The sequence below is a fragment of the Corythoichthys intestinalis genome, chromosome 22 (assembly GCF_030265065.1).
Source record: "Corythoichthys intestinalis isolate RoL2023-P3 chromosome 22, ASM3026506v1, whole genome shotgun sequence".
NCBI lineage: Eukaryota > Metazoa > Chordata > Actinopteri > Syngnathiformes > Syngnathidae > Corythoichthys > Corythoichthys intestinalis.
Genome location: NC_080416.1, coordinates 19,922,878 through 19,948,593, shown reverse-complemented (window position 1 = coordinate 19,948,593; position 25,716 = coordinate 19,922,878). Strand labels below are relative to the sequence as shown.

General features: G+C 39.4%; 1 protein-coding gene across 3 annotated transcripts in view; it reads left to right on the top strand.

Annotated features, from left to right (window-relative positions):
* The window catches only part of e2f3 (E2F transcription factor 3), a 104,265-nt gene that overhangs the window by 4,126 nt on the left and 74,423 nt on the right, over window positions 1–25,716 (top strand). Inside the window, exons 4-6 of one of the 3 annotated variants that reach the window (XM_057828000.1) lie at window positions 175–308; window positions 1,893–2,005; window positions 4,465–12,157. In XM_057828000.1, the coding sequence (XP_057683983.1) occupies window positions 175–308; window positions 1,893–2,005; window positions 4,465–4,659 (442 nt within the window). In that variant the 3' untranslated portion in view covers window positions 4,660–12,157. Of the gene's footprint in view, window positions 1–174; window positions 309–1,892; window positions 2,006–4,464; window positions 12,158–25,716 lie in introns of those variants that run through there. The other 2 variants (XM_057827998.1, XM_057827999.1) reach the window with 2 other exon arrangements.

The following is a 25,716-nucleotide window of genomic DNA, read 5'->3' as shown; positions in this document are numbered from 1 at the left end:
CTTAATAATAACACATTCATATAACTGGAATATGGTGTTCAGAATTAACCAAGCTCCTTTAAACTCATGATAAATTATGGAAATTATGTTATGAATCAAGTGTGTCTTAGGAACCTTAATCAAAGTTATGATGATGTTCTCGTAAGTTTTTCATCTTGACATTTGTGTTCATAGGGGTGATTGTCTCAATGAAGATGTATATAAAGTGATGCGTGATCTTGCTGAAGAAGAAAGGAAGCTCGATATGCTGATTAAAAGCTGCACAGAAGAGGTTATTCATCTGTGTGTGAATGAGCAAACCAGCAGATATCCTTTTTAAATTCCTTTAGTTTGTCCTATACTTCCTTAACCCTCGTGCTGTGTTCGTGTCAAAATTGACTGTTTTTTTTTAAGTTTGGGTGTGCGAAAATCAATGGTACATTTTACATATCCAAACTTGAAAACGGGTCAACCTTGACCCAAAACAATATATTATGAAGGGGTAATATTTGCCGGCTGAGTTATACCACAGATCAAAATTGGTACACTAGGAAAAATGTGGGCAGAACTCAAATGGGGAAAAAAGGGGTTTTAAATTTTGATCACTGAGTATGCATAAAGCACATTCAGGGTTTCCCCTAGGATTTTTTGAAGCTGTGGTGGTGGGCTGCATCAGAGTCAGACAGTCTCACCATGTTGTGCCACTGAGAAATTGCGTAATATCTTGACAGATGAGTTTAGTTTTTTTTTTTTTTCCACATATTTTTCGCCAAGAAGAACCATAACATAGATGTATGTAAAATATTTAATTAGCTATGCTAATGTCGTAGCTCTCAGCTACGGTACTTGTACGTAAAATGCGCAGCTGATCACTACTACATTACCCTACGTAGAAATAAAACATTTTTTCTCGTAGCAATAGTACGACTTAAATTTCGTTGTCCTTTTTCCTTTTATATGGGCCTAATACGTACTACATTGCCACAACAATAAGTCCTCCTGTTAACTGACCCATTTCAAGGAGTAGGAGGAAATTCTAATAGGCGTGTAAAGAGATTTACTAGTGTCTGTGACAGGGTGAATAGATTTTTTTTGTCGTTGTTCGTGAATGTTATTTCCATACAAACGATCATCGAGGTACCATTTAGCTTAGCAAGGAGAGGTATGAGAGTCATTTTTCCAGTGTCCCAGAGTTCATGAAACATTTATCAAGGTTTCGTCAGCTGTGATTGCGTATATCCGTCTGGCGAAACAGCCTGATGGCACAGATAGAAGTACGCTTGCCCTTCTGCTATTGGATGCGTTGTTGACGTTAGCACAGTGACCCTCTGAAAGGCTCTATTTTGGGCCCCGCCTCTCTGCGCAAATTCATTCACACTCGCCGTTCTTTCCAAGATGGCCGTCCACCGCTCACTCTCGCCAAAAAGTCAAATCCAAAATAGTGTAATGCCCTGGATATGGGGAAGAAGGAGAGGAGTCTGATTTGGCTTAACAATGCCCACTTTGTTGTGGCAACAATAATATGGAAAAACAATAACAAAATAACAGCGGGCTGCTGCGACATGTGACCATTATCTCGCTTGTTCTCCCATTCTTCCTATTTGCTTCCCCCTACGTCACAGCTCCCCAGTCCGATCATCTCTTAAGCGGGCCGCGCATAGTTACGGACATTACAATTCACAATGAATATGTTGCCGCTGAACCCTTCACACTAGCGTGCTGCTAGTTTGAAACGGCCTTCTAAAAATAACATCTCATTTGCAAGGCGTGGTGGCTTTTATTTTGGTGAGGCGGCCCGCCACAATCTTTTATAAGTAGGGGAAACCCTGACATTAGGGTGTAAGGTTGCATCATTAGGATTGTATAATTCTCATTTCATGTTGATGTGTATTTCTTGACGATGTACTTTACATTTGCCTATGTGACCTATGAGGATATTCAAACCATTCCCATTCTGAGAGAGCAAACTGTGTTTGTGATCAAAGCCCCTGAAAACACAAGCCTGGATATTCCACACCCAAAAGAAGTAAGTTTTGTAACCCACATTTTTGACACAGGTTATAGTAATCTATTAACATATAGTACGATAATATTATGTGTTTTGGAGCTTGTGTTTTTTATGTATATGTCAAGAAAATACATACAAACATCGCCCAGGGAAAAAAAAAAAAGCAAAAACAATTAAGTGGTAAAACAATAGTAATTGACGGTCTTTATTATTACTCTCGCGGTATCTTTGAGTTCCACATCTTACAAATTTTTTAAGTGTCCATCCTGCAATTATTATTGTCGATACACGAGGGAGTGTGTCACCATTGCTCTGAGCATTGTGTGGCTTGTCTTGTTATTCATCTTTGATGCATACATGTTCCCTGAATCAACTTTCTTCACACTCATATTTTCGTAAAATACAGTTCTATTTACATAGTGCTGTTTCCTGTCCAATGATATTTGATGCATGTTCCCCCCCATTGCTCCATATTGAAGTGGGGCACATGGGAGAATACATGTTGTCATTTGAAATGTAAATCCTTACATAGATGTGTGTTGTGGCCAGTGTTGTTAATCTTACTGAAAAAAAGTAATTAATTATAGTTACAAATTACTTCTCCCAAAAAGTAATTGCGTTAGTAACTCAATTACCTGACTGTAAGAGTAATTAGTTACTTGGCAAAGTAATTGGTGATAATGACTTTTTTTTTTCCCCTCCAAAAAAAAAAAAAAAAAAAAAAAAAAAAAACATTGGCCACACTATGTGAAGTTTTTTGTGAAGGTTTTTGGTACAATTGGCCCGAGTCCAATTCTTTACCCGAATTTACCCTTTACCCTGAATCAACTGTTAAAAGTTGTTAAAATTGCTCCCATTATTGCATTTGTTCCCTTCTCTCTACTTTCGACATATGAAAGTTTTAAAACTGTTTCATCATTTAAAGATAGATTCAAGTCAAGATTTTGCCGATTTAGAAGTATTTTAGATAAAAAGTTACTTAGGTTCGCTAGGAAGGTTCTCTACAACAGAGCCGTCCTAAAAAGTCTACTGCTTTAAGATGGCGGCTGTCTACTAACGCATTTAATGTCATGCAGTGTTGTTAATTTTACTTTAAAAAAGTAATTAATTACAGTTACAAATTACTTCTCCCAAAAAGTAATTGCGTTAGTAACTCCGTTACCTGAATGTAAGAGTAATTAGTTACTTGGCAAAGTAACTATTCATTCATTCATTCATTTTCCATGCCGCTTTTCCTCACGAGGGTCGCGGAGGTGCTGGAGCCTATCCCAGCTAACTACGGGCAGTAGGCAGGGGACACCCTGAACTGGTTGCCAGCCAATCGCAGGGCACAAGGGCACAAGGAGACATACAACCATTCACGCACACACTCATACCTACGGACAATTTAGAGTGTTCAATCAGCCTACCATGCATGTTTTTGGGATGTGGGAGGAAACCGGAGTTCCCGGAGGAAACCCACGCAGGCACGGGGAGAACATGCAAACTCCACACAGGAAGGCCGAAGCCCGGGATTGAACCCTTGATCTCAGAACTGTGAGGCAGACGTGCTAACCACTCAGCTACCGTGCCGCCGGCAAAGTAGCTAGTGATATATATATTTTTTTTTCTCAAAAAAAACAAAAAAAAAAACACAGGTCACACAATGTGAAGCTTAAAGGGTTTGGGGGACAATTGGCCCTAACCCAATTCTTTACCCTCCGCTTAACTAGACACAAGGGTATTGCGATAACTAGCTAGTAACCTTTGCTATGTGTGGAAGTCATTTAAAGTTGTGAATCAATCGTTAAAGTTGTTAAAATTTCTCCCGTTATTGCATTAGTTCCCTTCTGTCTACTTTAAACATGTGTAAGTTTTAAAACTGTTTCATCATTTAAAGATAGATTTAAGTTAAGATTTTGCCGATTTAGGAGCATTTTAGATAAAAAAAAAAAATTACTTAGGTTCGCTAGGAAGGATTTCTACATCAGGGCCTTCCTGAGAGGTCTACTGCTTTAAGATGGCGGCTGTTTACAAACGCATGTAGTCCTTAAAACATGTTGGCAATGCAGCAGTGTCTGTCCTTTGCATCTAGTTCTATAATATGATATCTACCGTGTCATGTGGGCGTAGTTTGTCGGCTATGGCTGCAGTCAGGTATTATTGGAGCCACCTAGCATCGCGGTTGCAACGGCGTCTTCCCCACTCCTGCTCAGCTCTCGTCCCCGTGAGTCCGTTTCTCTCAGACTTTTTTTTTATTCAACCTACTTAGTAACGCATAGTAACGCATGCCTTTCCCGCCTCAGTAACGGTAACGGCGTTGCCAAGATGAGAAAAGTAATTAATTAGATTACTCATTACTGAAAAAAATAACGCCGTTAGTAACGCCGTTATATTGTAACGCCGTTATTAACAACACTGGTTGTGGCCCAATCCCTGATTTCATCTGGAGATGTGTCTGCATTTTGACACTATTGTTTGCCTGTTTCTGTCCTCAGAGCCTACAAATTCACCTCAAGAGCACCCAGGGACCTATTGACGTGTTGGTATGCTCTGATGAGCCTCTTCCAATGGAAGTCACAGATGGTGTGGCGGGCGATGCCAATAGCAGCCACATGTCCACCACTGTTACCAATGACTCATCATTCACCTCAGTTGTTCAGATGCCCCTTAAAAGTGACCCTTGTTTTTAAGGATGTCACTTTCCCCCAGAGCCTGTTTTCAAATCACTTAAAACCACCTCAGTTAAATTTTCCCAAACTCCCTTCAAAGAGTGATCTAACTTGGTCCCCGCCCCGCTGTGCATGATGACATTTTTTCCCTCCGCAGATGCATGCCATTTCCTTGTGGCCTTCATGCAAACTGTTACTAAAAGCACCCATTAAGAAAGCTACGACACTGAATGTACCCTGAATTTAGTCACTGGCTTTATTGAAAAATGTAAGGAGAAGTTTGCGTCACATTTGTTCTCATTTGAATAGTTGTTTTAAACTACATATACACAAAAGTCATAGATTTCCTTCTAATTATGACATTGTGTTAAAATCTTATGTGGGAGTGTAGGGTTTTAGGTTTCAAGTGATATTGATGTTAAAAAAAAATCTGATGCCTTCAGTTTTGACCATCAGTTGCCAATGTTCTCTTGGGAAGAATTCACTGTGGAGTGTTTTTTTACATTATTTTCAATAACTTATTTTTCTTCTGTTAGAGAGAAAAAACATTTCAATTTGCGTTCAAATGTTCATTTTAACATGGCCACTGTCTGAGTCGATCGTATTTCTACGGTGCATACATATGTATACGATACCTTCAAATAAAACAAGCCTTGAAATAATTCACTTTGATTTATTTATCTAAATGAACACAAAACCAGTTTCACATAACTTTAGAAATTTTATCACTACAGTACTTTCAATTATATGTCTTACTGTATCAGGGATGCGAAACGTATGCACCATTATCAATGGTTTAGTGAGTAATTTTCACTCTTGCTAATATTGTTTGCTTGGGAAAAAAAGTATGCTGTTGTATTGCTGTTGGTAAAGGCATACCTTATTGTTACTCAAACAATTTAATCTTTACAAAAAGTGGCAGGTACGACAATTTTTTTTAAATTAAATGACAGTTAAATATAAGTTGATAATTAGTAAGAATGTTTTGTGCAATACGTCTTGATTTAGTATTTAAAACTTTCCATTTTACATAAAACCCATTTTTCCCCTTATAGTTCTATTGAAACTTACATTTGTCCTCATGAATGGGATTTTGCACACCTATGAAGGTAGATTTGTGTCTTTAATCAATAAAAAAAAAAAGGTGCTTAAATTGAAAAAGTCGCTTCAATCAAAAATATATTTTCAATAAAAAATTGAAGGGCAATTTTTTTTGCAAATGATTTTTTGTCTTTGATTGAAAATAGTTTTTTTTTTAATTGAAGCAACTTTTTCTGGGATTGAGTGATATGGACACAAATGTCCTACCCATAAGATGGCCCAAACACAAAAAGGAGTGCTTCAATCAAAGATAAGTTTCAATGACAAAATTAAGTGTTCAAATGCAAATTTGAGTCTCAAATATTTTTTCGCATTCAAAAACTTTTTTTCGTATGATTGAATTTTTTTCTTTGATTGAAGCAACTTATTTTTTGATTGAATAATAAACACAAATGTCATAGCCAAAATGTGGCCCAAACGCAAAACTACATTAATTCAATCAAAAAAATTGTTTCAATCCCCCCCCAAAAAAATCAAAAACTTTTAAAATGCGTTTTTTGTTTCAAAATTTTGATTGAAGCAGCTTCTTTTGATTGAATTATAAAGACAAATCTACCTTCACACACACCCACCCACTTCCTCTGTCCTCCTGAAAAGGTCTGTATCAATAATGCATGTGTCCATGCGCTAGGTGGCAGTGTATTACCACAGATTTGCAGATGGAATGCATAATCTGTGGTGGTTTTGAAATATAAGTACGTATAACCACATTCTTTCACTCCCACATACAGTACTGTACTTGTTTCAAGCTTCAGAAGTTCACAGCACCCCTCTGAGTTGATGAACCAACATTTTATTTTGTTGCTATGGTGATCTGAGGGAGAGTTTCTTAAAGTGGGAAATTACATTGCACTTCATCTATAATCTCTTAATTTAAATAAATAACGAGTAGGGGGAATAAAGTGAAGTCACGCTAAATACTGCAGATTTGGATAGTCTCAAATGGTTTAAAAGATTTTCCTAGTTAACTTTGGAGTTCATGTAGTGGTGGCTCCATTGATGAAGAAAAAAATGCCATTCATATAAATTCTACTCCCAGTTTGTTCATACAGTGCTTTAATATATGTATCCATAATATACAGTTGTTTTACTCTCCCTTTGACATAAAAACCACAAAATTCCAAACGCAATCACTCGGAAGTAATTGAGTAAAAATATTAAATAATAATAAAACCTCACACCGCTGTCCTGTCTGGCCAACTTTCTTCGCGCTCATCTAATATAAAACCTGAGACTAAAACATATTTAACGTCCGGGTCATAATCCTAACAGATCTGTTCATGCTTCTCTTTGTCTGAAATACAGCGTCAACATGGGGAAAAAAAAGCTACCTCAACCTGATGATGTAATCCATTGGGAGGGTTGAGTACTTACACTCGTCCATAGATGGCAATATTGCTCCTCCAAATCCTCCATAAACCCAATCAACCCAGTTCCCTACAAATACAAGAGTTCACAGAGTCACTGGATCACTGCAGTGATTGATTTATGTGTTTCAGTTTTTTGTCTCTCTTTGTGTGCTGTAAAGATCTTGCACATGAGAGGGGGAAAAAAACAACTCTGAATATTGAGCCTGGTTGTATTGAATTAGACCTGACGTCAACCTCGCCCCCTGCCTCAAGAGGACACAGTTAAAGATCATTCATTAAAGCTGCCAATCACAAGATCAATCTTTCGATGGAGTTTCATTTTTAAAGTGCATCAGCTCGTAGCTAACAAACACCGAAGGGCCTGCGGGAGGGTAGATGATCGGGTTTAACAGGGAGACCGGACTAAGTCACAATTTAAGACCTTCAGAGGATTTTGAAAAGCAGTTCACACAGGTTGCCCTTATTCTCCAAAACATATTGACTTGAGTCGATGTTGACATCTCCCTGATGCTGCCCTGTCTTTTCGAATTCTGCCATGCACACTGGCTGTGAGTGAAACAACAAAAAATTGAGAGTGTGTTAAAGTCGGAATCTGAAAGTGAGAGAGTGAGAGAGGATGGTAGAGAAAGTACTACTCGTCTTGCATTGGCTGGTAATAGTGTGTCGTACTTTTGCGCTGCACGCCGCTGACCAATCAGCTGTCTCCCAAATATTTTGGGTTTATGAATGAAGTAAAAAGTGAGAGGGCAGGAAAGGAATAGTTTGATTCATCAAGCCTGAGTACGCCAACGAAATACAGTATGTGCTGTGTGAAAACCCTCTGGAGGGCCTAATAATGTCAATGTCTGGTTCAGCAACATGATGCAAAAAAAACTAACAACAACCTGCGGCCTCTGTTTTTAAAAATGGTGCCACTTACATTGCTTTCTGTACAAGTTCCAAGAGTTAAATACTGTTTCAAATTTACTCTGCCATGATTGGGGCCAGTGAGTGCACAAGCTTGTTTCGTGTGTGACATCATTGATTAATAGTTGTAGCTCGACTATAAAAGTGACAACTTCAAAAAACATTTATCGTTCGTACCCTACAAGAGGCCTGAAACACTAATTATTGACTACTGTATGGCCACACTTGCATAATTTGAAATTATCTAATGTGTAAACAGTGTCCAGAATTCCAGCTCTGAAAAGGGTGCTTTCTAGTTTTGATAAGTATGATATAGGCGAAATGAAAAGTAAGACTTTGTTGAGGTGAGAGAATGTGGGGTCAAAGAGCATACTGAAGGGGGACAAGCAAGCTTCAAACCAAGTACCTTAAGTGTTCTCCAACAGCGTTTGAAACTTCTTGACCTGAAACAGAGGCTCTCGCAAGCTCACCCACTTCATGCTAGAATTGGCTTCCTGCGTAGAGCTGGGAAAGTGGACAAGGTTTTGCACTTTCATCACACCCTCTCTTTTTGCTTGTGTTACCAAGGAATACTGCGTAGAAAGATATCTATGCTTTCCCACCATTTATAGTATGATTATTTCGACGTCATGCTTGGCCCAAAATTGCCTGAATTTCTGAAATGGACCTCAAAAAGGGTTTGTATGGAATTTAATCTCAAGGCTACAACAAAGACACACATGTATGGCCATGTAAAAAAGTTTGAGTCGGCAAATTGAAAATGTGCAGCAAAGGTACTTAAAGGGAGAAAAAAAATCTTCCTCTCTGCTTTTCTTATAATACTCCAATTGACCATGAAAATGTATTTGAATCTTATTAAGTGGGTGTTTCCTCACTTTAACCAAGAACATAAAAAGCGCGTGAGAAGTTATCTGAGGTAGAATCCAGATGAGTCATTCTACACACTTAAGGATAAGAGTGAGAGAAGATCCGTTGGTGTTCTTTCCGCAGGAGACATTTCACAAGGGATTTACCACCACATTATTTGCAGTCAGAGATCACTAATGTGTAGTCGCATCTAGGATACTGAAATATGCAAATATAGTGTGTCCTTAAAATTCAAGCCCTCGAGGGCTAGAGAAGCAAACCGTGCTTTCTTTTGATCTCAAAGGAGATGAAACTAAAGTGTTGCAATGTACTGTACATGGAGTAGAAGACAATTCGTATTAGTAATAAAATGTACTTAGCAAAAGCTGTGGTTCATTTACTTTCCACCCCAGTGGACGCTTGAGCGAGAGGATCAATGAAGTGCACAAATCCATACTGTAGGTGTATGGACTGATCATTAGAGGAAGTGATTTTCTTCTGTCACGTGGTTTTGAGAGGCTTGTATGTACAAAGGTTTGACCTCGCAAAAGGATTTGGCTTAAGATGCGCTCTGTCAACTTTCCACATTCCCATATTTGTATAGGCTTGAAAGGACTCTGCTCTCTGGAGGGGTGAATGTGAGTAACCAGATGATGTAGAGTTGGCTGTCTGTGCTGCGACACAGCTGGGCCCTGGCTTTGGTAAATGTGGAGAGCTTGGAATGTGATGTCCACTTCCTTCTTGTTCCTCGTTTGTGGTTTGTATTTTCCCCTCTTCTAGGCTTCTGCATTAGTGGTCATGATGACAGCACTGTGAGGCCTGTTGTGAGCCTTTAACCACCACTCCACCCCTCTCCTCTTGGAGTGGGTGTTCACTTTTTTTGCTTTCACTTGGATGCATCAAATATTTGCATAGACAGAAGAAGGCGTTTAACCTGAACCCATAGGCTCACACCCTTTAGCCAATGGGAGAATGGGCTGTCAGTTGTCATTTGCATGTCATTTGCATCGGATCCCCAGTGACTGTTTGCAATGTCAAGAGGGCAAATTAACCAGTGTTCCATTTTAGCCAGATTTGCATCTCATTTGCATTCAAGTTCTTTAATGAGGGTTACTTAGATATCTGACCCATGTGCAAACTTCTTACCTTGTGCGCAGAGCCTGAAGACAGTGAGATGGGCTAATTTCATTAAGGGAAACAGCCGTTTGACAGAGAGAGTGCCTTTGGATGTAATCGTTAAAGGGGACGGTGGCTTGCAAGCTGTTTGTAATCAGGCACTTTTCGCATGCATATGGACATTGTGCCATATTTATTGTAAGGATGAAAGATTAGGCATGGAGAGTGTAGCAGGCAGCATCAATCTCCATCAGCATCTTCGGGCGGGCACATTAATCATCCCATCTATGGAAAATCATCCTCATCGGACCATTGGGGCCAGTGTGTGCGTGTATTTGAGTGTGAGTGTGCAATACTGATGCAGACACGGACAGAAGGGGAGTTAGTGGCCGACTGAGCAGAAGCACAGCAGCCAATACTTCTTCATTGATCCTAGGAACTCGGACTGGCCGTTACACTGTGTTCTCTCCTGCTAATGTGTTCACATGGCATCACCTGACTGAATGGTCTCACACGTAGGCCAAATCGTTTAACTACGCATGCTTTTCCATAGAGACGGCAGTTTTTTCCTCTCATGCTTTCTGCAATCCTCTTTTCTTATCCTTTTTAATTTATAGCTGGGTAAGAAAGCTTTATGAGCAGATGGATTACAGCACATATGTTAGATTCCTGAGTTCGGCGACTAAACCAACACCAATGCTCAGACATCCAGCAGGGGCATGCCGTGGTTCTATTTTAACAAGTTCTCTATCCTGCAGGTTCTTTCAATCGCACATACACTGAATTTTAATGTCGCAGGTTTTACGCTTTGATTTAGCAATCATTTTCTAAATCGACTTTTACTTATAAACTCCCTTAAAATCGGGTATGCTAATTTAATATAGCCTAACATAACTTGTTGAAATAAGTTGTTACCATTCCATAGATTAAGCGTGCCAGCAAACTTTACGCTTTTATTCGCTGACTCGGACATCCTTTAGCAGGTATTTTAAACTATATGCATTGACTACAAGTGAACAAAAACAGTACATGCCTCTCGCATGGATGTTTGTATTCATGCGCTTTAAACCATGCACTGTATGCTTTGGTTGCTACTTAGCAAACCCTTTTCTGTCTCCCGGAGAGCTGGAAAGAACCCAGCGATAAATAAAGAAAAATATAATACCACTGAAATTTCATTCGGCTGTTTGCTTTACAACAAAATAGCCTCTCGTTTTCCAGTAGGAATAGGTGCATTTCTGCTCTTTACCTTGCTTTCAAAGAATGTTACATCCAGAATAGAAAGAAAAAATCAATCAAATGTTCTGCCTTTTTACAAAGATTTATAGAATGCTTTATACTATTCTGTAGAGTGTTTTATATGCAGTATGGCTCCATTCTCTACCATATACAGTATATATAGGGAAATGCCCTTGTTGGCTCAAAGCAGACGAACCAGCACTCACAGTCTCATTACCAGGCTTTGTGTTACGTGTTGTGTGAGGTGCTTAACCATGGACATGTTCTTGCACATGCGTGCTTATGTATTTGCTGACACACGCACGCATGTACGCACGCACACACACGGTGTGCCTGGTAGTAGGTCTAATGAGAAAAAAGGCCTTGAATGGCCCTCATGCTTTGAAGCATTAAAGCTTAATAACCTGTCCTTTCAGCTCGCTCTAAAGAACACGCGCCACGCTGATAATTGGAAAGATACTGCCCATTTTCTATAGCTTTCTCTTGTCTCTTTTGTCTAATGGCCGCATTTGCTTCAGCCGGAACTATTACTTGTCCATGAAAAATTATTTTCTTGTTTTTCCAATCATAATTTGGCTCTTTAGTAGTGGCTTGTATGATGGACTTCTCTCGTTGTTGCCTCTAAAGCATCGTCGTTGTCGTGGACTGCGAAAATAAATAAATGGGAAGAACCAGGCATGAGGCAAAGCATCAACAATTTGACTCAAGGCCTTTAATAGCCTATATTTCAAAATAAAGGAAAACAAAGCCATATATTCCGATGATAAGACTTATTCAACTCAAGGCAGTAAGTGGCCCAGCAAGCTCCCAAAATGTGATTAATCTCAGTTAAAACTTGGCAGCTGATGATGATCACGTTATCATTTCTCATTACATTACATCACATTAGTTCTGAATCTCACTGTTTCCCAAACACTAGCCATTATTATGCTGAATATACAGTGGGGCAAATAAGTATTTAGTCAACCACGAATTGTGCAAGTTCTCCCACTTGAAAATGTTAGAGAGGCCTGTAATTGTCAACATGGGTAAACCTCAACCATGAGAGACAGAATGTGGAAAAAAACACTCCAGAAAATCACATTGTTTGATTTTTAAACAATTCATTTGAAAATCATGGTGGAAAATAAGTATTTGGTCAACACCAAAAGTTCATCTCAATACTTTGTTATGTACCCTTTGTTGGCAATAACAGAGGCCAAACTTTTTCTGTAACTCTTCACAAGCTTTTCACACACTGTTGCTGGTATTTTGGCCCATTCCTCAATGCAGATCTCCTCTAGAGCAGTGATGTTTTGGGGCTGTCGTTGGGCAACACGGACTTTCAACTTCCTCCACAGATTTTCTATGGGGTTGAGATCTGGAGACTGGCTAGGCCACTCCAGGACCTTAAAATGCTTCTTACGAAGCCACTCCTTTGTTGCCCTAGCTGTGTGTGTGGGATCATTGTCATGCTGAAAGACCCAGCCACGTCTCATCTTCAATGCCCTTGCTGATGGAAGGAGATTTTCACTCAAAATCTGTCAATACATGGCCCCATTCATTTTTTCCTTCACACAGATCAGTCGTCCTGGTCCCTTTGCAGAAAAACAGCCCCAAAGCATGATGTTTCCACCCCCATGCTTCACAGAGGGTATGGTGTTCTTCGGATGCAATTCAGTATTCTTTCTCCTCCAAACACGACAACCTGTGTTTCGACCAAAAAGTTCTATTTTGGTTTCATCTGACCATAACACATTCTCCCAGTCCTCCTCTGGATCATCCAAATGCTCTCTCGGGAACCGCAGACGGGCCTGGACGTATACTTTCTTCAGCAGGGGGACATGTCTGGCAGTGCAGGATTTGAGTCCCTGGCGGCGCATTGTGTTACTGATAGTAGCCTTTGTTACTGTGGTCCCTGCTCTCTGTAGGTCATTCACTAGGTCCCTCCGTGTGGTTCTGGGATTTTTGCTCACCGTTCTTATCACTTTGATGCTACGGGGGGAGAACTTGCATGGAGCCCCAGATCGAGAGAGGTTATCAGTGGTCTTGTATGTCTTCTATTTTCTAATAATTGCTCCCACAGTTGATTTCTTTACACCAATCGTTTTACCTATTGACAATTCAGTCTTCCCAGCCTGGTGCAGGTCTACAATTTTGTCTCTGGTGTCCTTCGACAGCTCTTTGGTCTTGGCCATAGTGGAGTTTGGAGGGTGACTGACTGGACAGCGGTCTTTTATACCGATAATGAGTTAAAACAGGTGCCATTAATACAGGTAACTACTGGAGCCTTGTTAGACCTCGTTAGAAGAAGTTAGACCTCTTTGACAGCCAGAAATCTTGCTTGTTTGTAGGTGAGCAAATACTTATATTTACCACTCTAATTTGAAAATAAATTCTTTAAAAATAAAGCAATGTGATTTTCCTTTTTTTTTCCCACATTTTGTCCCTCATTGTTGAGGTTTACCCATGTTGACAATTACAGGCGTCTCTTTTCAAGTAGGAGAACTTGCACAATTGGTGGTTGACTAAATACTTATTTGCCCCACTGTAAGTTTTCCACTGGAGCACTCGTGATGTGACTGTGAACTACTTTTGCATGTTCACAAGATTTTCTTAAAGCACTTGTTTAATGTGAGCCTTGGTTGCATTCTACTGAGCTGAAACATGCTTGTTCGGATCAGACTACATGCACTTGACCAAGTGTCTTAACCTGAAGATGTAACTTTTTTTCTGCACATAACATGAAGATAATGCTCTCACTTTTCAACAACATACTCATTTTCAGGCTAATTAAACCTTACATAATTTCACTGTTTACCTATATATGATTCCTGCACCGTATCCTGCTGTTGTTACCTATACCTTACTATATGTTTATGCCTTTAGCTATTTTCTTGGGACAATTCCATGCTCATGCCAGTCAGCGCCCACGCATACTAGCTGTCGGCCTCTCGAATATAGGTCTGCGCGTCCCTATATGCTGAGGATTAGAGTAAAGGGCAACTTTATGTGTTGATGCCCAGAGCTGTGTTTGTATAGCTTCCAGTAAGTGCCTAATGTGTGGTCACAGTTGGAGTAGGCCTGTCCACATTGGTGTGTCGCCACAGGGACGAGGACGACAGTTCAGCGCGGTCGCCTGTTTAATGCGCCCTGACCCAGAAACTAGCAGTCTGACCTCTTTAGCTTCTGCTTATAGAAAAGCTCCTTCCCTCTCTTTTTTTCCTTCTTGTCTGCTCTCCCTCTGTTGTCCTTATGTCCTCTCCATGTGACTTTGCATCCTTTTCTAATCTAATGTCTTTCAGTTTACCCGTCTTCTTCCTGCATACCAAATATAACTTTGTTGCGTCATGCTGATAGATTGAATGCATTGTCTTGATTTTCTTTTCCAGCAGTTTTCTAACATTTTGAATGATGAGCTCTAGAATGTGTTTGTTCATTTAAAGTTTTAGGTTTTTTTTTGCATCGAAACCATCTGTCTCTGATACTTTTTTGGCAGGGCTGAAAGTTCTGGCTGCTGGTGAAATTCTCTAACCCGTAATAAACTAACCCGTCAGCAGCAGTTGCTTTACAGAAAGTATTTAACCATATTCTATATAAATTATGTTCAAATTGTGGTGGAGGTTTGCATCTCGGCCTTCCACTGGCAAATGCACTTTACCTTAAGTTTTTTCCCTCCTGAATTTCTATGGCAAATCTTTCCATATTTGAAGAATATAATTGTTCTGGATAAGTATAGAAATTACGGCAAATTTAAGCTATGTTAAAGTACATGTTATAACAAACAATTATTTCGTTTATAGCCAGACTTTGTTAAATCTTAAAGTGGAAATACTAACTTCTGGCACTGGAGAGCAGAAAAGTGTCTCCTTGGGGATATTTGTAGTTCTGCTCAGCCTTTACATTTTTCCAGACATTGTGGTTGAACTCTGAATTGAACATCATTGGGCAGTTGGCATACGCAGAGTTTAAGGGCATGGGCCAGGGGGGCATAACCACCCCCCCCCCCCGGTGGCTGAAAAATGTCATTGCATGTGACTTACTTTCCTTTATATGGTTTTAAAATTAAGAGTTTTCTGGCAAAAGATTGTCTATAAAAGTTGTAAAGCAATAAAACAACAAAAATGAATGAAATGAATATGTTAAAAACATTTATTTTTATAATGGGTCAAAATTATTTTTCAAACAGATCATGTGACCAGCACCTTAGACGGTCATTTGCTTTGTTTAGCCAAAACCATCTGAGGACCAATGGGCAAGATGGATATATGTAATTTTTTTTCCAAACCTAAGCTTTCAAAAGCGACAACAACTACTGAGCAAGAACCAAGGATTGAAAATGTGGACCATGAAACGCCAGAGATCACTGCCAAAATGGTGAGCGGAGTTTCAATTTACCCCCCGCCCCCACGGTGGCTGAAAAGTGTCATTGCATGTGACTGACTTTCCTATATATGATTTTAAAATTAATATTTTACCAGAAAACTCCTATCTATAAAAGTTGTAAAGCAATAAAACAACAAAATGAATGAAATGAACATGTTAAAAACATTTTTTATAATGGGTCAAAATTATTTTTTGAACAGATGATGTGACTAGCACCGTAGACGGTCATTTGCTTTGCTTAGCCAAAACAGCCTGAGGACCGAAGAGGCAAGATGGATATACGTAATGTTTTTCAAACATAAGCTTTCAAAAGCGACAACAACTATTGAACAAGAACCTAGGATTGAAAATGTGGACCATGAAACGCCAGAGAGCACCGCCAAAATGGTGAGTGGAGTTTCAATTTGCCCCACGGTGGCCGAAAAGTACCATTGCATGTGACTGACTTTCCTATATATGATTTTAAAATTAAGAGTTTTCTGGCAAAAGATTGTCTATAAAAGTTGTAAAGCAATAAAACAACAAAAATGAATGAAATGAACATGTTAAAAACATTTTTTTATAATTGGGTAAAAATTATTTTTCAAACAGATCATGTGACTAGCACCTTAGACGTTCATTTACTTTGCTTAGCCAAAACCACCTGAGGACCGAAGAGGCAAGATGGATATACGTACTTTTTTCAAACCTAAGCTTTCAAAAGCGACAACAACTACTGAGCAAGAACCAAGGATTGAAAATGTGGACCATGAAACACCAGAGAGCACCGCCAAAATGGTGACTGGAGTTTCAATTTGCCCCACTAAAGACGCTAATTGTACAACAGAGCCACCACCGGCGGGTGTACCATATTCAATTGATGACGATCTTGGAAAAATTATAGCTGACCTGATTTAGAATTCCCCTAAAAAATGATGGTGAACCAAAAAACTCTCATTTTCAATTTATTATTTTAAATATTCATGTTAGTTAATTTTATTGCTGACACTGTTTCGGGGTCATCAACATGTTGTGTCCCACCCCCCGACCCAAAAGTCAAACTCCGCCTATGTCGGTTGGATAGTACATTTTGGATGAATGGCTATTGCTATGCACCCGGATGCTTCAGATTTCTTGATTCCCCAGAATTTTTTGGATTATCTGGAATCTACTTTCTAGTCCTTGGTTTCTACACAAGGATTAAACATGGATAGCAGTCAGAAAACCAAGCCTAATGTGTATGCACAAGTATTTAGGGCCATTCAGAACTTCACTTTCAGAAAAAATTGTAGTGGAGATAGTTGAACTTAATCCCAGAAAGAAAAGTGAGGAAGCAAAACTTTAATACATAACCTGCTTAAAAAAAAAAAAAAAAAAAAAAAGACAAACCACACATATACACCTCTCTTACCCACCCCCAACTGCCATTCCACCCCTGTTATTGTGACTTATATAAGCTGTGTTACTGTCTCTGCTTGACCTCTCACTGCGGTGACAGTTGGTGCTGCGAGAACACTGGCCAATCCCATTCTATCAGGCTCAAGAGGTGTGTGTGCACATTTTTTGTTTGTTTGTTTCTGCGCATTAGAGGAAGGTCGCCTGAAACATTTCAGCTCAAATTGTGCATATTTCACCTTGATAAACTTCAAGATGACCCAAAGTGCCACGCAATGTGAATAGCTTTGAATATTAAGTAAGGCAGCTAAGCTCTATAAAAGCCGAAATGGAAACGTGTGTGAAGTTTTTAACCTATGACTGCTTCTTGTATGCTCTGCCAACAATGTCCAAGAATAGATAAAGAATTATACAAACTATATGTACTTTAATAATTAATTAGAAGATGGTTATGTATGCTCACATCAGAATGCATTTGTCACCACCTAGAACCCCCTCCCAATTAGCTTTTTCGCAAATGTCAGACGGCTCCCCATCCCCCGTTATTAGCACTGAAGATGTTATGCAACTTTTTCCCCGACTACCAGAGACATCATCATATATATCAACAAAGGCTGCGGGCTGCAGATGGGCCTGTTGTTTTTGTTATCTTCTTCTCTGGTACTGTGAATATTTGACCACATTATCAAGTCTGTGATATGATATAACGTGACATGTATCGTTTGGTGAGAACTACTTGATAGTCAGAGAGCCCATTTTGCACAGTGATGATAAACGTGTCAAACAAGAAGTTGGCAAAATGACAAAAGTCTGTATATGACGGGACAAAAAAAGAGTGGTGGTTCTTGTTGAGCTGTCACATGTGACAGCCGGGAATTGCCTGTCAAAGCCTGGTCTCTTAGTCCTCTCTCTCTGCTATGTAATCAGTGGCCTGGTTGTTGGGTTCTTGTGCACCGAGTTCACCTCCCTCTCCCTGGATGAGTCATCACAGGATAATCAGGCCCAGAGCTATACAAGGATAACTCAGCCTGACAGCACAGACACGCTCTAACGACCATCGCCATCCCTTCTAAAGAATTTTAAAAAGCAATCGAGAGAAAGTCTGTGTTGAGGGAGGGGAAAGAGATTGATTGGAAGAAATGGATGATTTTATTTTCCCTCATTTTCCCTCATATATACATGATTTCCCTTCTCATTTACTGACCGATATGCATGTATTCGCAGAAATGTTAGTGTACAAGGCACTGCTCAAAATGCATGTACAGTATTTTCTTTCCTGCTGGGTTTAGTAGGTCATTGGGTGCATTGAGTTGGCTCATCAGGGTTTTCCCCAGGTTAGTGCCAAGGCCAGTGCCCAGGATAATTATGGTATTATTGTGTGTGTGTGTGTGTTTACTTTACCAGAACGTTCTCCTCTTCCTCTCATTCCCCTCATATTCCCGCTCTCTGCCGTTTCTGGAGCCAGTGGTGCCATCTGTCAGATCTATGTGTGTGTATGTGTTTGCGCACGCTGAGCTTAAGAAGGAGAAAGTACGCGTATATTATGCAAATCAGGAAAGAGAGGGGTTGGAACGGAGGGTGGCAGTGAGCAGAAGGGTGGAGAAGAGGGAGAAGTGAAATGGAAATTATTGCGCGTGTGTGTTGGGGTGTGTGCACTCAAATGGGTGTTTGTGTGTTTGAACGTCTGCCCATAAGCTGCAACGTCAGCCATTAATTTGACCTCTTCCTGGCAATGTGAGTGCGTGCGTTTGCCCGTGTGTGTGTGATGCACACGTACTAGAAAGCAGCTGTTTAAAAAAAAAAAAAAAAAAATTTAACCAAAAGCATGCTGTGAATTTGGAGCCAACAATGTTATTAGGTATGCAAGGGAGATAAGAGCATGAGCACTGGTAGCATAGGTCAACACGTTGGACTCTAACGTGTTGTGGACCTTCATGTAACATTTAGATCGGGGGTCAGCAACATCCGGCTCTAGAGATGCATGCGGCTCTTTAGCGCTGCCCTAGTGGCTCCCTTGAGCATTTTCAAAAATGTTTGAAAATGGAAAAAGATGGGGGGGGAAATATATTTTTTGGTTTAATGTGGTTTCTGTAGGACAAACATGACACAAACATTCTTCTAATTTATTAATATTGTAATGAAGTTAAACTTGAGGTGGCATCATACGACAGAGTACCGTAACTTTAGGACGATGAGGCGCACCTGATTATAAGCCGCCACCTACCAAATTCAACTTGAAAACGGCCTTTCTTCATAGATAAGCCGCACCGCACTTTAAGCCACAGCTGTTCTAACTGTATTAAGGGATATTTACACCAAAAGATATTAACCGGTAACACTTTGACAGCGGCATCGTAAGACTGTCATAATTATTCATGAATGTTTATGACAGATATCATTTTGTGTTATCCGGCAAATTATTTCCCTTTTGAATTGATGTAAAAGAGTTAGTGACAACATTTGGCAGCTGCTGTCAAATGAAGTGTTACCTATTAATGGAAATAAATCAACAAATAAGCCACACTGGACTATGAGCCACATGATTCAAAATTGGGGGGGGAGAGGGGGGGTTTATAGTCCGAAAATTCCGGTATTCACGTGGTGCGTCATTCTCTGTAGGATACACTACAGGGAAATTAAACATCATGAATGCTCATCATATATTTGTCGCCAACTTAGTCATTTTGATACTAGGCTAATATAGATACATACAGCATGTGTTGCCTTCATTATAAGGCTTATATAAGTTATAAGGCTTATTAATTTTTTGCGGGTTCAGACTTTTTGTTTGTTTGTTTTTTTAGTTCCAATATGGCTCCTTCAAAATTTTGCGCTGCTGACCCCAGGGTTAGTGGAATACTATTGTCAAAAAAAGTGTATCATCGCAAAGCATAATATATTGATAAAATGTACTAAATATCAGTGGTGGGCAGTGTTGTTAATCTTACTTTTAAAAAGTAATTAATTATAGTTCCAAATTACTTCTCCCAAAAAGTAATTGCGTTAGTAACTCTGTTACCTGAATGTAAGAGTAATTAGTTACTTGGCAAAGTAACTGATAATTTTCATGCTTTGTTTTTCTTAAAAAAAAAAACACACAAAGCAAACAGGTCACATTATGTGAAGTTTAAAAGGGTTTTGAGACAATTGGCCATAGCCCAATTCTTTACCCTAATTTACCCTTTACCCTGAATCAACTATTAAAAGTTGTTAAAATTGCTCCCATTATTGCATTAGTTCCCTTCTGTCTACTTTTGACATGTGGAAGTTTTAAAACTGTTTAATCATTTAAAGATAGATTCAAGTCAAGATTTGGCCGATTTAGGAGTATTTCATATAAAAAGTTACTTAGGTTTGCTAGGAAGGTTCTCTACAACAGAGCCTTCCTAAGAGGTTTACTGCTTTAAGATGGCGACTGTTTACTAACGCATCTAGTTCCTATACAGTACATGTTGCTATCACCGCTGTGTCTGTCATTTTGCCTGTAGTTCTATATACTAGTATATGTGATATCTACCTTGTCTACCATATCTACCATATCATGTGGGCATAGTTTGTAGGCTATCGGCTAGTCAGGTACTGTATTATTGGAGCCACCTAGCATCGCGTTTGCTTGGGGTCACAACTTTTTTGCCTCCTCCCTACTCCTGCTCTGCTCTGTTGTCTTGGTGAGTCCGTCTCCTTCAGACTTTTCTCACGTCATTCAACCAATATAGTAACGCATAGTAACGCACGCCTTTCCATCCTCAGTAACGGTAACGTTGCCAAGATGAGAAAAGTAATTAATTAGATTGCTCACTACTGAAAAAAACTAACGCCGTTATTTTCTAATGCCGTTATTAACAACACTGGTGGTGGGCCATTTGTACCAGGCCTTCTCTACTGGCAAAACACAATCGAATGCACTGCCCTACAGTAACATCCTAAATTTGCAGTTTGCAACCATAGCATAACATTTGGTGGAATCTCTCTCAAAACTGTAACACTAATTGTTATACACTTTGTTAGTCAAGAGATTTTTGTGTTAATATTAGTTAGAAGGTTCTTTATAGTGGTGACACTATAGACGACAAGCATTAGAGGTATGTGACAAAAAATTACAACACTGACCATAGGAAAATGGAATTTGTCCTGGTTGATCACTGCAATATGAGACAGTCATTTAGCCCATATCAATAATGGAGGTAAGCCACAAAGTTATGTGTTGGGGCTCACATCTCTCTGCATGTTCATCAATGTCACATATGTGTGCATGACCTAGGTAAATGATGCAAACACAGCACTTAACTTATATATTTTTTACAGCTGATGCATGAAAAAAATCTCCCTTCAGCAATTTCCCCCTCCCCCTGTGTAACACCTACACGTCATACAACTTCAAAGAGTGGATAATTATGTGTACAGGTTTAATGGATGGTATTTGGTTGACTCTGAAAAAGTTTATGTCCAATTCTTCTTAGAACAGCTAACTATGGTCAACCAACATCCTGGAAGTGATTGTGCTCAGCTGTAATCTTTGTACCAGCCCCTTGTTAGCAGCTCATTTGAAAGGTTTTCCAAGGCAAACCCTTTCAGTAATGGAATCGCAATGTGTTGTGAGTCTCCATGAATCTCTTCCTTTATTGAAGACATCAAAGATGATTTATGAGAACGGTTTGAAACTACAGTAGCACATGATTTTACCTTCTACAGGTAACTATTACTCATCATCGTATGGTATTCAATGATGGTAGCACATCCTTTATGAATTTTGAAATGACAAAGGACAACCTGGCTTATTTATTCACTACAAAAGCAACTGTGGTCTCACTCCCCCCTTATAATGAACTAAGTGTTTCATCACTTCCTGACAGCCTGGATTTTGCTGCTAACTGTGCTTCACACACTGGTTTGTTCATCATTAGTTGTTGTTCAAAGGTGCACAAACAATGGCCAAGAACAAATGACACGATGTTTCCACTGAAACTGGAGCAGGAAGGTTAAAAAGATGACATTTGTGATAGCAAGGTCAAAGATAATTAAAAAGATAATTATGTGACAGCATCGCTAAAGAAAAAAGGAGCTCATATCCAAAGTTGGTACGTATTTTACACTATCAGCACCTCAAACAGTTTGATCTAAAGTTGGAGCACACAAACGCCCTTGATTTTATCCTGACCTAACAAGATGAAAAAGTTGAAGAACTGCAGACATGTTCGAAGGTATTGATCATAGAACAGAGCATGTAGGAAATTAAGTTGCTTCAGAAAAATACAACCATGAGAATCATACATTCTGTCAGGACAATGAAGTTGGCATAAAGGATGTCAGCACACAGGGACATCATTAGATGAGATTAACAGCAGGCGGGCAAGAGAATTTTGGCCTTAGGTTCAAAGTTGTCATTTTACTGGCCTTTGACCCTGACTGGCTTCTTCGGCATGGCTTATTAAGTTGGCTCTTGCGTGTATTTGTCCAAAGTTTTCTTGATTTTCCGTGGCAACACAAAGGCCCATTACGTGGTCTCAGACATTCCTCCACATGCAAGGTTTGTGTAGGAGTCGGCTTTGCACGGCAGTCTTTGTCCATCCAACAATGTTGTCTCAACATCTTATGAATCAACACTTGCTGTTTTCAACTTCAAATTCCTCATTTGTCATTATATTTTGATGGATTAGTTCATGGGTGTCCAAACGTTTTGCAAAGGGGGCCAGATTTGGCGTGGTAAAAATGTGGGGGGCCGACCTTGGCTGACGTCCTTTACGTAGAACAATATATTTAAGCAAATTTTAGCAAGCCATTATGTGTGTCACATTTGCTTTATAATTTTTTATAAATTAATAATTTCAACAATATCGCAACTAGCCTTTGCGCCGTTCTTTCGAATCTCGGGCCCTCGCGAAATACTACTGCTGTGAAATTAAACTAGCTTCAAGTTGCTTCAATTTCTCACTGCATATCTTCCCTGTAATCTCGTCGTACATGTCAGCGTGTATTGTTTGGTAATATCGCCTCACATTTAAATCCTTAAAAACAGCGACTGTCTCTTTGCAAATGAGGCAAGACACAGTTGTTGCGTATTTTTGTGAAGAAATAGTCCAATTTCAACCTATCCTTGAAGCGTTGGCCGTCACAGTCAACTTTGTTGTTGTTGATCGTCGCCATTTTAGAAAATTGGAAGTAGAGGGTCACACGGAGTAATGTTGCTAACCCCTAAATACCTGCAACATGAAGCAATTATCAGAGAATCCCAAAATTTGAAAAATAAGGTCCTAATGAAACCTTTTTTTTCAAATTTGTGAAAAGAAAAGTCAAAAATTAATATGTGTAATAAGCGCTCTAATATCTATAACCCAGGCTAAATCATGTTTTTTCTTATGGAACCTGCAGATGCATGTGTTGACTTGCATCCATCATTTTTTTTTTTTTCAAAAAGAAATGTCAAAATTCTAAATTAGTCGGAAAATATGAAATTTTAGGTGTATCAAATGTGATACATTTGCCAATAAAGGGTTAAAGTGGTTAGGGTTAGGGTGCTGCCTTTTAGTGGGTAAATGAGAAGCAGCATTTCGTGTGTTAGCTACTTCATATGCTGGTTGCAGTATTGCTGACCAATTTATTAAGTCTGTGTGCGGGCCAGATGTTACTGATTTTATGACAGAGGCTGGGGGCCGGATGAAATTTGACCACGGGCCGCATTTGGCCACCGGGCCGGACTTTGGACATGTCTGGCATTAGTTCTACTTCCTCGCAGTTTCTCATGGATCACAGAAGAAACCATTTTTGGCAAAAGTAATGTTTTAATTTCTCTCACATGAAAGTTGTCATTTATAAACAATACCATTGAGAAGCGGTGGGTAAAATAAACAGGGTAGCTTATTCATTCCTCCCAAAGGATTGTTATGTTCTCCGTTAGTTTTAGCCCGGAGCAGGTGAACCGGCAAACAGGCCTGTAATTGTGGTAAACATGGAAATGCAATATTCACGCCAGGACTGTTCTGTAGGCTTAATGGACAACTTCTGTCAACTGTCACATGCTTGATCCCCCTTTTTTATTTCTGAGTTTCGATGTTTTAACTCCTCTCCCACACTAAATTCACTAGATTACAGACCAATCAGACACAACTGTACAACCACTGACAGGTTTAGGATGAAGTATTAATTCAGCAGTATTTTTTTAATCTTCCCTTCATGAAAATGATAATGTGTTTAATCTGCTTGAGAGAGGTGCAACTTGGGATCGTTTCATGGTCATTTTAAAGGCTTTAATTTTGGAGGCTGTGTAACTAGATTAAACTGTCTGGTTTTCCTAAAAAAGATTGACATAATCCACAAGTAGATAAAATGTTGGTGTAACATACTACTTTATTTAGAAGAAGAAATTGACAGACCATATACTGCCAGAGTAAATATATTCACTGTAAATACATGAAATGGAAAAAAAGTAAATATGAAGACCTTCACTTTGACAATAAATATAAAGAGCTGTCCTTTTCCCGGAATTCTCACCACGACGACGTATGCCAAAGATGTTCCACTGCTGCTCATTATTTTAAATGCAAGGCTTTTATGCGCTTGACTATCTCACTTCATTTTTACATGAGGGCCACAAGTGCTATGATTTAAATGACTTGTTTGTGCGCTCAATTTAAGTACTTTCAGGGAGGGAAATTGGCCGGCTGAGATTTTAGCTCAGTCAGCGGCAGGTAAGCAGTTCTTACTGTGAAAACAACAAACGGACTTCAAAATCTGATTCTGTGATACCATATTGCATATTTATTAAACTTTCTTTTTTTGTCCATGGTTTCCCCCCTCCTCATAATATTTTGCCTTCTTTTCTCTGAGCAATTAAGAGGTAGCCTTGCGAGAATGCTGCCGTTCTTCATTTGGTTAGTTTTTCCCGTCACACAATGGCACCCCTCAGTCAATTCGGCACCAGACAATGGAGTTAAAAGACAAAATGAGACAAAGCAGTAGAAGTTTGTATCAACAGAGAGTTGCAGCAAAGCACTCATCATCATATCTGATGCAGACAGTCAACTCAGAAGAAAGGTGTGTGGGCGCGTGGTTTCTCCGTCTACACCCCCGCCTCCATCCCCACTGATGACTGATTCTGATCACCGCCCCACCATTGTCTTACAGCTGCCTCTCGAGAAATAAAGTCGGAAAGAGGGGGAAAAAATCACAGAGCAGAGAGAGCAATCCTAATTAATTGTATGAATATGCAGATTGGTGAAATCCTCTGGATAGCTGACTCTTTCACTGCAGTGTGCTTCAATATTTCGACAGGGCTCAGAGGGACAAAGCCGAGACTATAGGCGGAGCATTCAATCAGCCTGAATTCAACTCAAAGTTATTGGGTGCGTGTATGTGACAGACAGCTTTAAGTCATTTATGCTGTCAGTCTCACTCATCCACAACGTCTTCTATCATTCAAGTCCACTGGTAAAATGAGTGGTTAGAAGACCAGTACTTTCAAAATCAGTAATAATATCACAAGACCATTTTGTTGGGTATACCAATTAAGTCCAAGGACCAGTATGAAGACTTCATGAAAATTCATATGAGGCATAATTTTGTGGTAGTACAGTATGGTTCAAGTAGAGTAGCACCTTATTTTTCGACATATTGTACAAAACATTGTTTGATGATGGCTTTGCTTTTTATCTGAAGCTATACTGTAAGATAGAAATGAAATTAACTCATTCACTCCCAGCCATTTTCAACGGTGCAACCCCCTTTGCTACCGGCCATTCTACTGGATTTTGACTGATTTTGCAAG